Raw genomic sequence first — 14,356 nt, 5'->3', positions numbered from 1 at the left:
CTCTAGGTTTTGAATATCAAGGAGGCACACTTGTGCCTCTTTAAAGAGGCGACCCACCACAATGTTAAGCGATTTCCGGTCCTAGAGGTCGCAGAGAGACGGCGGTGATCGCATTTTGTAGCCCAAGCTCAAACTAAGAAACGTGCAAAATTTCATCCTCCTCCGACTTTATCTTCATTGGGTAAACTGGGCCGGAAGTTTCGACCCTCCCACCACAGCCCCCCTTTAACGTTGTCCGATTGGGCTGAAATTTAGAGGTTAAGCTTTCCTAGGGCCCGGGAGCTTATCTTCAAAATTTCAGCTCAATCTGATCACTCCTTCCCTGTTTTCCAAAAACCAGATATAGCCACTTAATGTTCATTTCTCTTTTTTTTTATTAGCCACGCCTACAGGCCACAGTTGGCAACGGATCCGGGTGAATGAGGACTCATTTGAAGCGGAATTTGACCTGTTAGGGCCTTTTGATATTTTCAGACCGAAAAAATTATCCCCCGAATTTACATTTACGAAAAAACTCGTTTTCCTATAAGAGCCCATGTTAAATTTTCCCACCACAGCTTCCCTTTAGCGTTGTCCGATCGGGCTGAAATTTAGAAGATAAGTTTTCCTGGGGCCTGGGAGCTTATCCTCGGAATTTCAGCTCAATCCGATCACTCCTTCCCTGTTTTCCAAAAACCAAATATCAAGTTTTGTGGGGATTTGCTTTTTTTTTTCGTTTTATTAAGCAAATGCTTCACATGTTAAAAGTTCAAATGCTTATGTTTATATGTTTAAATATTAATGTTATGTTTATATTGTTTAAATCTTAAGCGGTTAAATGTTTAATTTTTATTTGATCTTTTCATAATCCCCCTCCTACAGGCCATGGAGCCTTTATGGGGATTTGTAGATTGTTATGTAATCATTTTACTGGTATATGGAAAATAAATCTATCTATCTATCTATCTATCTATCATACTAAAAATACAAGAACAGTTGTGTCTCTTTGGTACAGTGGTCGATACTCCTGACTGTCAGGCGGAAGACTCGGGTTTGATTCCACGTCAGAGGAAATTTTTTATATACTGAATTTAAAGTTTAAAAAAGAAACTCAGTTTCTTTTTTAAATTATTTGACAAAAACTACGTTTTTTAAGGCTGAGTTACAAGGTCAAACCTTAAAACGTACAGGGATTAGGAGGCACAGTTGGGGGGCTGTTAAAGAGGCTGAGTCACAAGTTCGAACCTTAAAACGTACAGGGATTAGGAGGTGCAGTTGGGGGCTGCCGCCCCCAAACCCCCGCTTCCGTATATGAAAGGGGCTGTGCCCTTCTCAACGCCTCGCTCTTTACGCTAAAGTTTGACTTTCTCACAACTCTTTTTTTAAAAAATAAAAACTTTAGCGTAAAGAGCGAGGCGTTGAGTTTATATTGAATTTAAAGTTTAAAAAATAAACTCAGTTTCTTTTTTAAATACAATATTTTAAATCCTTTGGCTCAACAGGCGTCTCCAGAAGAATATCACAGTCAGCGTTCAGGTTACATGTAAGTCTCCACTGCTTTGATAACATTATTTGAAAAAAACTACGTTTTCTAAAGAGTTAAATAAGTAATAAACTGTACAAAAACGTGCAGAAATTATTTAAAAAAAACTACGTTTTCTAAAGAGTTAAAGAGGCTGAGTCACCAGTTCGAACCTTAAAACGTACAGGGATTAGGAGGTGCAGTGGGGGGGGGGCTTCCGCCCCCCAAACCCCCGCTTCCGTATATGAAAGGGGCTGTGCCCTCCTCAACGCCTCGCTCTTTACGCTAAAGTTTTTATTGTTTAAAAAAAAGAGTTGTAAGAAAGTCATACTTTAGCGTAAAGAGCGAGGCGTTGAGGAAGGCACAGCCCCTTTCATATACGGAAGGGGGGGTTTGGGGGGCGGCAGCCCCCCAGCTGCACCTCCTAATCCCTGTACGTTTTAAGGTTCGAACTTGTGACTCAGCCTCTTTAACTCTTTAGAAAACGTAGTTTTTTTTCAAATAATAATGGGTAAAGATTAAATACACAGCAGTGCCTAATACTTTGATAAATACGCCTCATGGAATAAATGGGATGATAAAATGAAGTTGAAACTTAAAACCAACAGAGTTATCACCCCTCCAATTGTGCCGTCATAAATTGGCTAGTACTTTATTGAAAACAAAAAAAGTAATAAAGGTTATTCTCTCACTGCTAGAAGAAAATAGTCACTTAATGGGCAGTAGTTATTATTAATTATCGCCCCTGAGCCTACGGAGCATATTTATCTGTTAAATTCATCAGTGGTACGCTAAGAGCATAGAACAAAACAGCAGAGGTTAATTTTCTGTTTGTTACTAGGTATTCTTTAAGTTTACACAACACTGTTTTTTAATAAGATCATGGTATGCATGCAATAAACCAAGTGTGTAAAGAACAATTTGCCTTTATGCTTTCAGTAAAGCAGTAGTCAATTTTAAGACGCCCTGCGTGGAGGGGTGGTAATATTGTTGGTTCACAGGGCTCGTAGTTTGCTTTTGATCTACAGTTATGTGTAGGTTATCTGATATGCCGGTTGTATTTTTTTTCTCGCTTTACCCATAATAGCGCTATAATAGGGCATAATAAGGATATAATAGCGTTAGCTAGTTTGGGCTATTTTTGAACTAGTGGTGGTGCCGGTTTGGGTTATACGCTCTACCGAAAACCTGGTAAATATGATTGTAATTTGGCAAACCACATAATGTGCGTCATTTAAGGTTGATGTATTGATAACAATAGTGATAATAATTATGATTCATAAATAGACAACACAAAAAATAACCTAAATACAAATCTTGCCCCCCTCCCCTCACAAATAAGCTTAGGTTTTCTTTTTTCTTTCACTATTTTATTAACATATATGCAAATCTGAACAATCGTCCTTCTTACGGTCGTTTTCATGGTCCCCGGGAGCTCGAGAGTATCCCCCTAAAGAAAAATTAGTTCTTAAATCAGAAAACTGCTGGCACTCGGCAAGAACATAGTTAACATCACCAACTTCTAAATTAAATCTGCAAGCATAATCCCTATCCGAGTCCTGATAATTTCTTTTTTAAATCCTTGTTCTATTTTATAATAATAATAAAAAAATGCAGCAACATGCCAAAAAAAAAATCAAAAAAACTTGGGGGAGTCGAATACTTGAACCCTCTGTAAACCAGGAAGGGGTCTCCTCCCCCCAAAATAAATTTTGATCTAAATTATTTCTATCACTTCCTTGTTAACATGTATACAAATCTGCATGACTGTCCCTTTTACGGTAGTGCGTAGTATCCCCGGTAATTCGATGGTATCATCCTAAAAAAACACTTCTTAAATGAATAAATTGCTGACACTGCAACAATATAGTTAACATCATCACATCCCAAAATAAATATAGATCAAAATTAGTCTTCATCCGAGGCCTGACATTTTCGTTTATGTATCCTTTTCTATTTCTCAATTTAAGCAAAAAAGCAAAAAAAAAATAAATAAAAACAAACTTAAAAGAAAAACTAAAAAAGAAATGGAAAAAAAAGAAATCAAAACACCATGAAATCAGTGCTTTTATAATCCCCAGAGCATTTTCTCAAGTTCTCCGGAACATGAATTGGTTTCTCCGAAATCTTTCGAAAAAAAAAGTTATCGAAAATTAACAATTTTTATCTCGTGTTAACGCTTGTGTATTTATGAACTTTAATTTTGGAGAGATTCCGGAGTACCCAACGAAAATTCGGGGATTGTCGAAACACTGCACTAAATATAGGTCAACCAAGGTCAATGTTTTGCCTGTTCTGCAAGTTTTATTGTTGGTGCGACTCTTTTTGAAAGGTCAGTTACACAGCACGAAACAAGAATTTAGTGAAACTTAACAGAATTTGTTATAAAACGAAACAAAAATCTTCCATCGGTAGGAGTCGAACACTTGGCCCCTCTGGAAACCTAATACGGTGCTCTAATAACGAAGCCATGACTACCCTCTGACAAATCCTTTATAACAAACATAATTGATAATTTTACTGCCCCTTTTTTCAACTTAAATTTAAGATATTTTATATTCTTAACCCAAAGAAGTGGTTATGAGATTTAATACTAATTAATTTAATTATAATTAATGGTCAGTTTTCCCAGTCAGTTTCTCCACCCTCCTGTAATTCAGAGTGCAAGTTGCACCAAAAATTACCTCTATATCAGTTCCGGCCTTAAAAATTCAGAAAGAATAATAAACAAAACAAGAAGTTATTAAGAATCCAAAAATTTAAACGGCCATTTAGAGAAAAAACAGAACTAAAATCTGGTTTAAGTTTTGTTTTTGTTTTCTATTGATTTTTAGTCTGGAGTTTGAATTCCTACGATGGATGAAAATCTTCTGTGGTGTTTCCAACAGGGAGCCTCGTGAACGGAGTCACCATGTGTCTGACGGTATTCGGAAAGTCTTGGCTACCAATATCAAAATCATCTTGGTCGCGAGGAGAAATTCAACTAATTCCAATTTTCTAAATTAAAAGAAGAAAAAAATGAAAATGAAACTCGAATTCGACACTTACTTTTCGCCCCTCTTTGAGAGAATCAATTTTTCCAGCTTCTTAACATTTAAAATGTAATTACAATTTTATTAGACATTTAATTAAATATTTTACCGAACGTGGATAGACACGTGAACAGAACAGCCATACTGTTGTTTTTCGAGCCAGTTATTAGCCATAATTTAGGATTCTATATGTCTGGAGGCCTGTTTTCACGAGCTGGAAAGCGAATCCGGCATAGCTCTTTATTAACTTCAATTAGTTTCCCAATTCTATACTTTTGATGAAGAAGTTATAATACTATAAGTTTTTCTCTAGGTCTGAGAAACAAAATTATTCTTTTTTAAGATTTTTGCCACGTGAAATCGAATGATTTGGTTTGTCTGTCTTTAAGCTGTCTTTAAGCTCTTTAAGCTTTCTAAGCCTATAGACAGCTATAGATTGCATTCATAGATATGTTCAATTTACTTACGTATCAGTTTTTTAGAATCGAATAACATGGGGCGTAGTAGTTCATATTCAGTGCCACTGTGGTTTTTCCAGAATTCCAGAGTTATGTTTCTCCCAATTTCATGGCAATGGTCGTTTCTGCCTTTTACCTAAATACAAATTCAGTTGTAGAATATGTTCAGTTTGCTGTCAAAACAGCATGCTTTTAATGGTTTTGTAGATTAGTGAAATGTATAAACTTTAACCATTCTAGACATTGACATATATTAATCAAAAGAACTTTTTTCACCAAAAAAGGTTTTCCAAAAAACGTAAAGAACTCCATTAAACCAAAAATTAACAAAAATAGAATCAAATAATCTACCTAGCATATAAGTACCACAATTCAATATCAATAAATAAATGAAACCCAAAACAAACAGAAATTAAAATAAGTCAAACTCAAAACGAGCAGAAATTAATCTGCGTAGGGTTCTAAACCCTATGCTTTCTAAAAGCCAGAAAATAACTTGTGCTTTACTGAGGAAAAATCAATTGAATTTACTAAAAAAAAAATGTGCATTGTCAGTTTAATATACATATGCTGATATTTATTCCTTAAAATCTTAATTGATTTTTGATTTCTTAAAATTATAAAATTTATAAAGCTATAAAAGAAAAATAAATAAATAATACATTGTACCAACATCGTTCTTTACTTAGGCAGCACGATGGCCCTGCCTATGATACGATTATCATAGACAGCGCAATAGCGCTGCCTAATTAAAGGACGATGTTGACACAATGTATTATTTATTTTTTGGGGTTGGTTTTAGACCAGGGCACTTCATATCGAAGGAGCTGTTGTAAAAACTTCGAAAAGGGCTCATTCCATCAGAAATTGAAAGGGCTAGTGCCCTTTGTAATAGTCAAAAGTGATTGGAAGGCAACTAACACCCCTTCCACGCCCACAATTTCCCCAAACACATCAAATCAAAATTTTGAGATAGCCATTTTGTTCAACGTAGTTGAAAGATCTGGAAATTATGGCTTTGAGGAGGGCACTCCTCCCAAAGCCCTCAGGGCAAGGGTTATAAGTTATGTCCTGGGGGCATATAAGGTTCTTATAGAAATTATTGTTGTAGAAACTTCAAAAAGGGCCCATTCGATTTGAAATTCAAAGGGCTAGTGTCTTTTTTAATAGTCGAAAGTGAGTAGAGGGCAAATAACTCCCCTTTCACGCCCACTATTTCCCCATACACATCCTATCAAAATCTTGAGATAGGCATTTTGTTCAACTTAGTTGAAAGTTCTGGAAAATAGGTCTTTGAGGAAGACATTCCCCACAGCCCTCAGGGTAAGGGTTGTAAGTTCTACCCTGGGGGCATAAGGTTTTGTTTAGAAATTGTTGTCACAGAAAAGTTCAAAAAGGGCTCATTCGATTGGAAATAAAAGGGAAAGTGCCCTTTTTAACGGTAGTAATTGATTAGAGGGCAACTAACCCCCTCTGACACCCACCCTTTCCTCCAACATATCCAATCAAAATTGTGAGATAGCCATTTTTTTCATCGTAATTGAAAGTTTCGTAAATTATGTCTTTGAGGATGACGACCTCCTCACAACCCTCAGGGCAAGGGTTGTAAGTTTTCCTGGGGGTATAAAAGGTTTTTGTAGAAAGTATTGTCGTAGGAACTTCAAAAAGGGCTCATTCGATTGGAAATTGACAGGGCTAGTGCCCTTTTAAAAGTCAAAAGTGATGGGAGGGCAAATAACCCCCCTCTCACGCCCACCATATCCCCGAACACATTAAATCAAAATTTCGATACAGTCATTTTTTCAACGTAGTTGAAAGGTCTTGAAATTATGTCTTTGAGGATGAAAACCCTCCCCCAACAGACCTCTGGACAAGGGTCGTAAGTTACGCCCTTCGGGCATACAAGGTTTTTATAGAATTTTTTTTCGTAAAGCTTCAAAAAAGGCTCATTCGATTAAAAATTGAGAGGACTAGTGCCTAATTTATTAGTTATTAGTTTATTAGAATTTATTAGGTGATCAGAGGGCAAATTCACAAGCATGTTTAGTAGATTGTTTGATTCTAACCCCAGAACACCCGACCAAGGCCGGGTGTTCCGGGTTTGAAACACCATCCCCTCGAAATTTTTGTCCGACTTGTGAAAACGTAACAAACATCCATATAAACAATTTTTGATACGTCGTTTAATTTTTTTTTGTAAACCACCCCCAAAGAGAAATGCCTCCCCCCTCTCAAACAAAAATCCTGGACAAATCCTTGGGCTCGATCTAGTTTCGAATTGAATAAAAAAAAAACAAGTTTTTCTTTAACTGGAAGTAAGGAGCAACGTTAAAACTTAAAATGAACAGAAATTATTCTGTATATGAAAGGGACTGTCCCCTCCTCAACACTTCGCTCTTTACGCTAAAACTTTTTATTGGTTAAAAAAATAGAGTTGTGAGAAAGAGTCTAATTTTAGCGTAAAGAGCGAGGCGTTGAGGAGAGGACAGTCCCTTTCATATACGGAATAATTTCTGATCATTTTAAGTTTTAATGTAGCTCCTTACTTTCAGTTAAAAAAACTTGTTTGTTTTATTTAATTTATGAACATTTTTGAATTAATGGAGGTTTTGATTTTGGCTCACCGTACATGAATAATTAAAAAAAATTGCATATTAATTTTACTTTTATTTGGTTCAATGGCTTTCTCGAAAGTTGTTTAATTTTATTTACGAACGTTTTTATTAGTAATAAATATACGGACTTACGAATTAACTTACGTAACGAACTTCTGTATCCATATTTTTTTAATACTTATATTAAGGGGGTTCGCCCCCGAGTCAGTACCTCGGCTTTACGCTAAAGTTCGAATTTTGTTCCAATTCTTTAAAAATGACCCCTTAATCACAAATGCCGTTAATTAGAATAAATAGCTCTTATGAAAGTACTAGAAAATCTTTGGCTTAAAGAGAGAGGTATTGACTAGGGGGCGAACCCAATCATATACTTAATAATTTTTTTTCGTTTAAAGTTTTGATGTTGCTCCTTACTTTCTGTTGAAAACTTGTTTATTTTTTATTTAATTTCTGACCGTTTTTTTAAATAGTGCTGGGGAATCCGGTGCCCCCTTCATAGAAATGTCCCCTCCTCCATGAAAACTTCCTCCATGGAAATATCTTCCCAAATAACCCCCGCCCCCCACCACTACCAGAAAAAAATCCCCCAAGAAAACGTCTGTATACTTCCCAATAACCAATACTATATGTAAACACTGGGTAAAGTTCATAAGTTTCAGCCCTCCCCCCGTGGACTTTGGGGGATTAAGTCATCTTAAAAGACATATTTATTATATTTTTGATCATGCTGAACAAAACAGCTATCTCAGAATTTTGGTCGGGTGACTTTGGGAAAAAATGAGCGTGGGAGGGGATGGCCCCAGAACTTTAAATTTCTGTTCGAATGAGCCTTCCTACTATATTTTAGGACTACTGGATCAATACGATTACCCATGAAAAAAAAAAATAAATAAACACGAATCCATGATCTTTATTCTGGCAAAAAAAAATACAAATTTTCACATTTTTGCTGATACAAGGTAATAACATCCACATTAGGGTTCTTTGATACTCTGATTCTGATGGTGTCATGTTAATTAAGCTTCGAGATCTTTTAGGGGGTGTGTCGTCCTTTTTTCGAAAATCAGCCACATTTTCTCAGCCGTGTAACTTTTGATGGGTAGTTTTGGGACTAAACTTGATGAAACTTATATATTTGAAATCAGTATTAAAATCGGATACTTTTGATGTATCTATTGGTATCAAAATGTCGTTTTTTAGAGTTTCGGTTACTATTGAGCCGGGTTGCTCCTTACTTACAGTTCGTTACCACGAACTGTTTGAAAAGCGTTCCCAGCATATTTTGATTTGAGCGGTATAGCCTGGAACCAACACAAACATGATTTTACTGGGCGTAGCAGCTACCCGCATCGTAAAAGTAAACAGTCTAGACTAAGCATCGGCACTGTTTTTGTTTTTATTTATGTTTCTGTTTTTGCTAACCTGTTTCTGTCTCTGTTAAAAAAAAAAAAAAAAAAAAAAAAAAAAAAAAAAAAAAAAAAAAAAAAAAAAACATCTGTTTTTGTAGGACCTGTTTCTGTATTGTTTTTTTGTTAACCTGTTTTTCTGTTTCTGGTTTTTTAAGTTTTTTTTTCTTTTAGCCAAATACTTGCGTTTACGCTATTGTTAAAGCTTGCTACCTTGGGAAGATTAAAATATCTTCGTGCTTTGGTCACCTCCTTCATCTTTGTGTAACCAATGCTCTCAAGTTCTGGAGAGAAATTGATGTAGAGCAAGTTGTTGTATGTGAATCTGATGTCAATGATGATGGACTGGAAGAAGGCTCATGTAGAGAGCTAGAGATTGATGCAGGCGAAGATGATCTACCCAATGTCATAAATGAGGATATTGCTAATACTGCATCTGATATCTATGACGCTGACATCTGATCTGGTGGCAGCACTAGAAACTTAGCTCTTACTTTATTTTATTTAGCTAGCTTCTGTAACCAATGTTTTTTCAGCTAAGAAGAAGCTCTAGTCTAACTACAAGACGTACTCCGGAGATTGAGGATCTGTAGCTCAATATTAACTTTAAAACTGGTCTAAAACAGAGCCAGAAGCTTACAGTACTGTTACCTTAGTTCTTAGAGCAAAATAAGTAGGGTTGGGCAGTTTGCAAAGAAATGGAAAGGGCTTTATAGTACAAGTCAGTAGAAAAAATGGTTGTAGTGATTTATCCGTATTTGTGTTCAACGAATTTTAGACACCATGGATGCATCAGTAGCCGCAACCTAGTTAAGAGTAAATCTCGGCCTATAATAACCGAAAAAAAAGTGTTTTTAGAAAAACAATTCTACGCAAAACACTATTTGATGCTGATACAGCAATGTTAATTATTACCTCCATTAAACTTCAATGTTAGTCTTAGCACAAAAGCAAATTTCCCTTATTTTCGAAGAAAAGCCTGTGAAACCTCTAAAAAATGGCATTGGATCAAAATAAAAAGTACACATTTAAAATCACCATGGTCGAAAACCCCTGACCTGAGGTATACAGTCCTCACCCCAAAAACCAAAGAAATTCTTATTTTAGCATGGATAGTGCAAGCAATCCAATGTGCAAGAACGACTGATGGAACACCCGAAACAAGAATGTTTCTAAGTGACAAGTTCAAGGTCGGAAGTTCAGTTTGTTTTCGGTTTTATTCAAACCTGTTGTGCTTTTCTAGAAAACAGTTCGTGGTGGTAACGAACTGTAAGTAAGGAACGATTTGGCTCAATAGTAACCGAAACCCTAAAAAATGGAATTTTGACATCAATAGATATATCAAAAGTTTCGGCTTATTAGGTTGATTCCAAATATATATGGTTCATTAAATTTATTGTTACGCTTCAAAAGTTACAAACCTGATACAATTTGCCTGGTTTTTGAAAAAGGAGGGAAACACCCCCTAAAAGTAAGGGATCTTAATGTTAATCACACCATCAGATTCGGTGTATCCGAGAATCCTGATGTAGAAGTTTCAAGCTTCCATCTGCAAAAATGTAAAAATTTTTGTATTTTTTTATAGAAAGCGTTGTCATAGGAACTTCAAAAGGGCTCATTTGATTGGGAATTGAAGTGGCTAGTGCCCTTTTTAATAGTAAAAAGTAACTAACACCCCTTCCACGCCCACGATTTATCCAAACACATACAATCAAAATTCTGAGATAGCCATTTTTTTCAAAGTAGTTGAAAGTTCTGGAAAATATACCTAAGAGGATGACACTCCTCCTTAAGTCCTCAAAGTAAGGGTTATAAGTTTTGTCTTGGGGACATATTAGGTTTTTATTCACGGCTTATTTGTAGAAACTGGAAAAAGGGCTCATTCGAACGGAAATTCAAAATCAATGTTTTGAATTTGGAGTATACCCTAATTGCTTGAAAAGTTCTTTGGTTATTCCTCTGTATGAAGGAGGTGATAAGGAAGATATGAACAAGTACCGTTCGATATCTCTACTTCCAATAATATCCCGTGTTTTTGAAAAATTGAATTAAAGACGATTAATGTATTATTTTGAGAAAAGAGGTTTTTTTAACAGTAATTAATTTGGTTTTAGAAAAAATATGTCTGTAGGGCATGCTTTATTATTTTTGACAATATTTTTTAACGATTTCCTAGATTCAGGTTTAAAGGTGAATTCAATTTTTCTAGATATTATGAAGGCTTTTGACTGTGTTGATTATAACATTTTATTGGCTAAGCTTGAAAATGCTGGAATTTGTTTTAAAAGTCTGAAATTGATTGCTTCACTTGAAGGAAGAACGCAAAGAGTACGGCTGGGCACAGTCATGTCATAAGAGATGGTAGTAAAGTGTGGTGTTCCACAGGGGTCTGTGTTGGGTCCCCTATTATTTCTTGTGTGCATTAATGATCTAAATGGATGCCTCAAACAACTGTCAACTCCAAAGTACATTGATGGCCCGGTGCGAGCAATACTTCTAAGTTTTGCTGATGATACTCAATTTACAATGGCTGCGAAAACAGAAGCGGATTTGAAAAATGGCATGAAACAAGGAATGGTAATAAACGAGAGGTGGATGCGAGTGAACAAACTGCTTGTTAATCAGAAGAAAACAATGTTCATGTTATATGGCAGAAGTGCTATTTACTATCCTTGGATTAAGAAATTGAGTTAGTAAATGGAAGTATAAAACGGACAAGTACTGTAAGGTATCTTGGTGTAATGGTGATGAATGCCTAAGTTTTAAAGATCATATTGCGTTTATAAGTACTAAATTAGCCAAAAATGTTGGAACTCTTCAGAAGCTAAAAGTTTTTTTTCCTTAAAAGGTTATCAGAATGTTATATTTTTTTCTTATTCATCCATATTTGCTGTACTGTGTTACAGTTTGGTCGTCGACGTTCACTAGCAATTTGTATCTGCTCCGTGTGTTACAAAATAAAGCTCTAAGAGTTTTGACCAATGACTTGTCCCAGAATTCGGTAAGATCGAGGTATCACAAATTAAAAATTTTACCATTCTTTGGTTTGGTTAAATTTTATGTAAATTTGTTTATGTATACATTTTTTTTCTAATTTATTACCTGCATGTTTTTCGGAACTTTATAATGAAAGAGAACACAGTTATGAAACTAGAAATGTTGAATTAGTTAGAACTCCGGTTCCAGTTACTAACAGATCTAAATTTTCTATTAGGTATATTGGTCCTTAAGTATGGAACAGGCTTCCGGTGGAAATAAAAGGTAAGAAGGTTCTTGAGCAATTTCGTGCTTCTTTGCGATGTATTTGTTTTAACCAGTATTGTAGATACGGATTAGGTGATTGATCTGAGAGTGAGTATATGCTTGTGAATGTGAAAAGGATAAAACTTTCTTGTGTGTTGATTGAGGTAATTGTCGGTATATGAAAGGAAGCATGATGAATCATAGAGTATGAGTGTGGGATTCCTTTAAGTTCCCTGTAATAAAAATTATTATCTTTGACTGTTGATTAATTAACTGTTTAGTTGGGGGTGGAGAGGGGAGGAGGAGTTAGAGAGTTTTATTTCCACGAGGAAGGGTATTAGTGCATAAGTAGTTGAAGTGTTCCTTCCTCTGGGTCATCCCAAACACGCTAATATACGTCGGGACCTATTTTGATATTGTTGGTATTATATGCAGTTTTGTTTTGTTAGCATTATATGGAGATCTGTATGTTTTTTTTTTGTGACCCATTTGTTAATAATGATAAAAAAAAATAGATACATTAAAAGAATCCGCTTGTTACGCTGATTCCAAATATATGAGTTTCACTAAGTTTAGTTTTACCCATCAAAGGCTAAGATCCTGAGAAAATTTGCCTGATTTTCGAACAAAGGGGGAAATACCCCCCTAAAAGCCATAAAATCTTAATGAAAATCATACCGTCACATTCAACGTATCAGAGAAACATGCTGTAGAGGTTTTAATCTCCTATCTGCAAAAATGGGGAATTTAGCATTTTTTTGCTAGAAGAAAGATCACTGATGCGTGTTTATTTGTTTTTTTTGTGTTTTTTTCTTATGGATGATCGTATCGACCCATTGGTCCTAGAATATTAGGAGAGGGCTCATTTGAACGAAAATAAAAAATTCTAGCGCCCTTTATAAGTGACCACAAATATTGGAGGGCAACTCGCCCCCCCCCCACCCACGCCCGTTCTTTTGCTTAAAATCGTCCGATCTAAATTTTGAGAAAGCCATTTTGTTCAGCATAGTTGAAATGTTGAGAAACTATACCTTTAGAGATAACATGACCCCCCCCCCCAACCTCCGGGAAAGGTAATTAAGTTGTAAAATTTACCCGTTGTTTACGTATAGTATTTGTTATTTCGGAGTATGCATACATTTTCCCGATGGAGAGGGGGGTGAATTTTCTGAAGAAGGGATTTTCCACGGGGAGAATTTTCCTTGAGGAGGGAGGTTTCCAGGGGTTGAATTTTTTAGAGGAAATTTTACGCTGGGAGAATTTGCCACAATTCCTATACAAAATTCTTCTTATGTCTTGCTTTCTCTTTGCCGACTAAATTTTTGTGTAGAGATGTTAAGGGTAATTGTCCTGGGTAAATTTTCGCCAGGATTGAATTGTCTAGGGAATATATCCGTGGGGAGGAGGGATTTTTCCGTGGAGGTGGAGCCAGACTTAAATGGAAATAGCAGTGCCTGTAAAGAGTGAAGTAGGCAAAATGAATTTATTTTTTCACCAAGGCACTTTGTGAGGAAGATGTTGTTGTAGAAACTTCAGAAATCGGTAATTCAATTGGAAATTGAAAGCTCTAATGTCCTTTCAGAGTAAAAAGCGATTGAAGGATAACCAGCCCCCTCTCGTGCACTTTTCCCCCAAAGACATCTCATCAAAATTTTGAGATGTTCATCTTGTTCAGCATAGTTGAAAGGTCCAACAACTCTGCCTCTGAAGATAACTACCCCCTCACAGCACTTGACCAGGGGGTGCAAGTTATACATTTTGCCCATGTTTACATATAGTATTTGTTATTGGGCAGCTGAGGCATGCTTGACCGTTGGTACCTAGAAAATCCAAGGGTATTCAGGTGTAGCTTTCAGGGGACGCTGAGTATAGCTATGAATTTGGATAAGTATTTAAGAATTTGAATAAATTCGAAAAAAACAATTTTGAAAACAACCTTTCTTGAATCTTCATATTTTTTTTTTTTAAGTCCTTGAAGAAGCTAATTTTAACAGAAAAACTTACGCCAAGGGAAATTTCAATCAATAAAATTAAAATGAACAAATCCAGTAGACACTTTCTTATTCCCAGATTCATCATAGCACTAGTCTATGGACTGTCA

The 14,356-nt window shown here is 35.9% G+C and overlaps 1 protein-coding gene across 1 annotated transcript in view; it reads right to left on the bottom strand.

The window, feature by feature from the left end:
* LOC148954678 (histone-lysine N-methyltransferase PRDM9-like) overlaps nt 1-14,356 on the bottom strand; it is a 60,413-nt gene extending 46,057 nt beyond the window's left edge. The window contains exons 1-2 of the mRNA XM_089087192.1: nt 14,260-14,356; nt 5,001-5,127 (exon numbers count right to left, since the gene is read on the bottom strand). Coding sequence (XP_088943318.1) covers nt 5,001-5,127; nt 14,260-14,334 — 202 coding nt within the window. The 5' untranslated portion in view covers nt 14,335-14,356. The remainder of the gene's footprint in view (nt 1-5,000; nt 5,128-14,259) is intronic.

This window comes from Artemia sp. Qi Xiang Cuo, chromosome 3 (genome assembly GCF_049724085.1).
Source record: "Artemia sp. Qi Xiang Cuo chromosome 3, ASM4972408v1, whole genome shotgun sequence".
Lineage (NCBI taxonomy): Eukaryota > Metazoa > Arthropoda > Branchiopoda > Anostraca > Artemiidae > Artemia > Artemia sp. Qi Xiang Cuo.
This window is presented reverse-complemented; position numbering and strand designations above follow the sequence as displayed.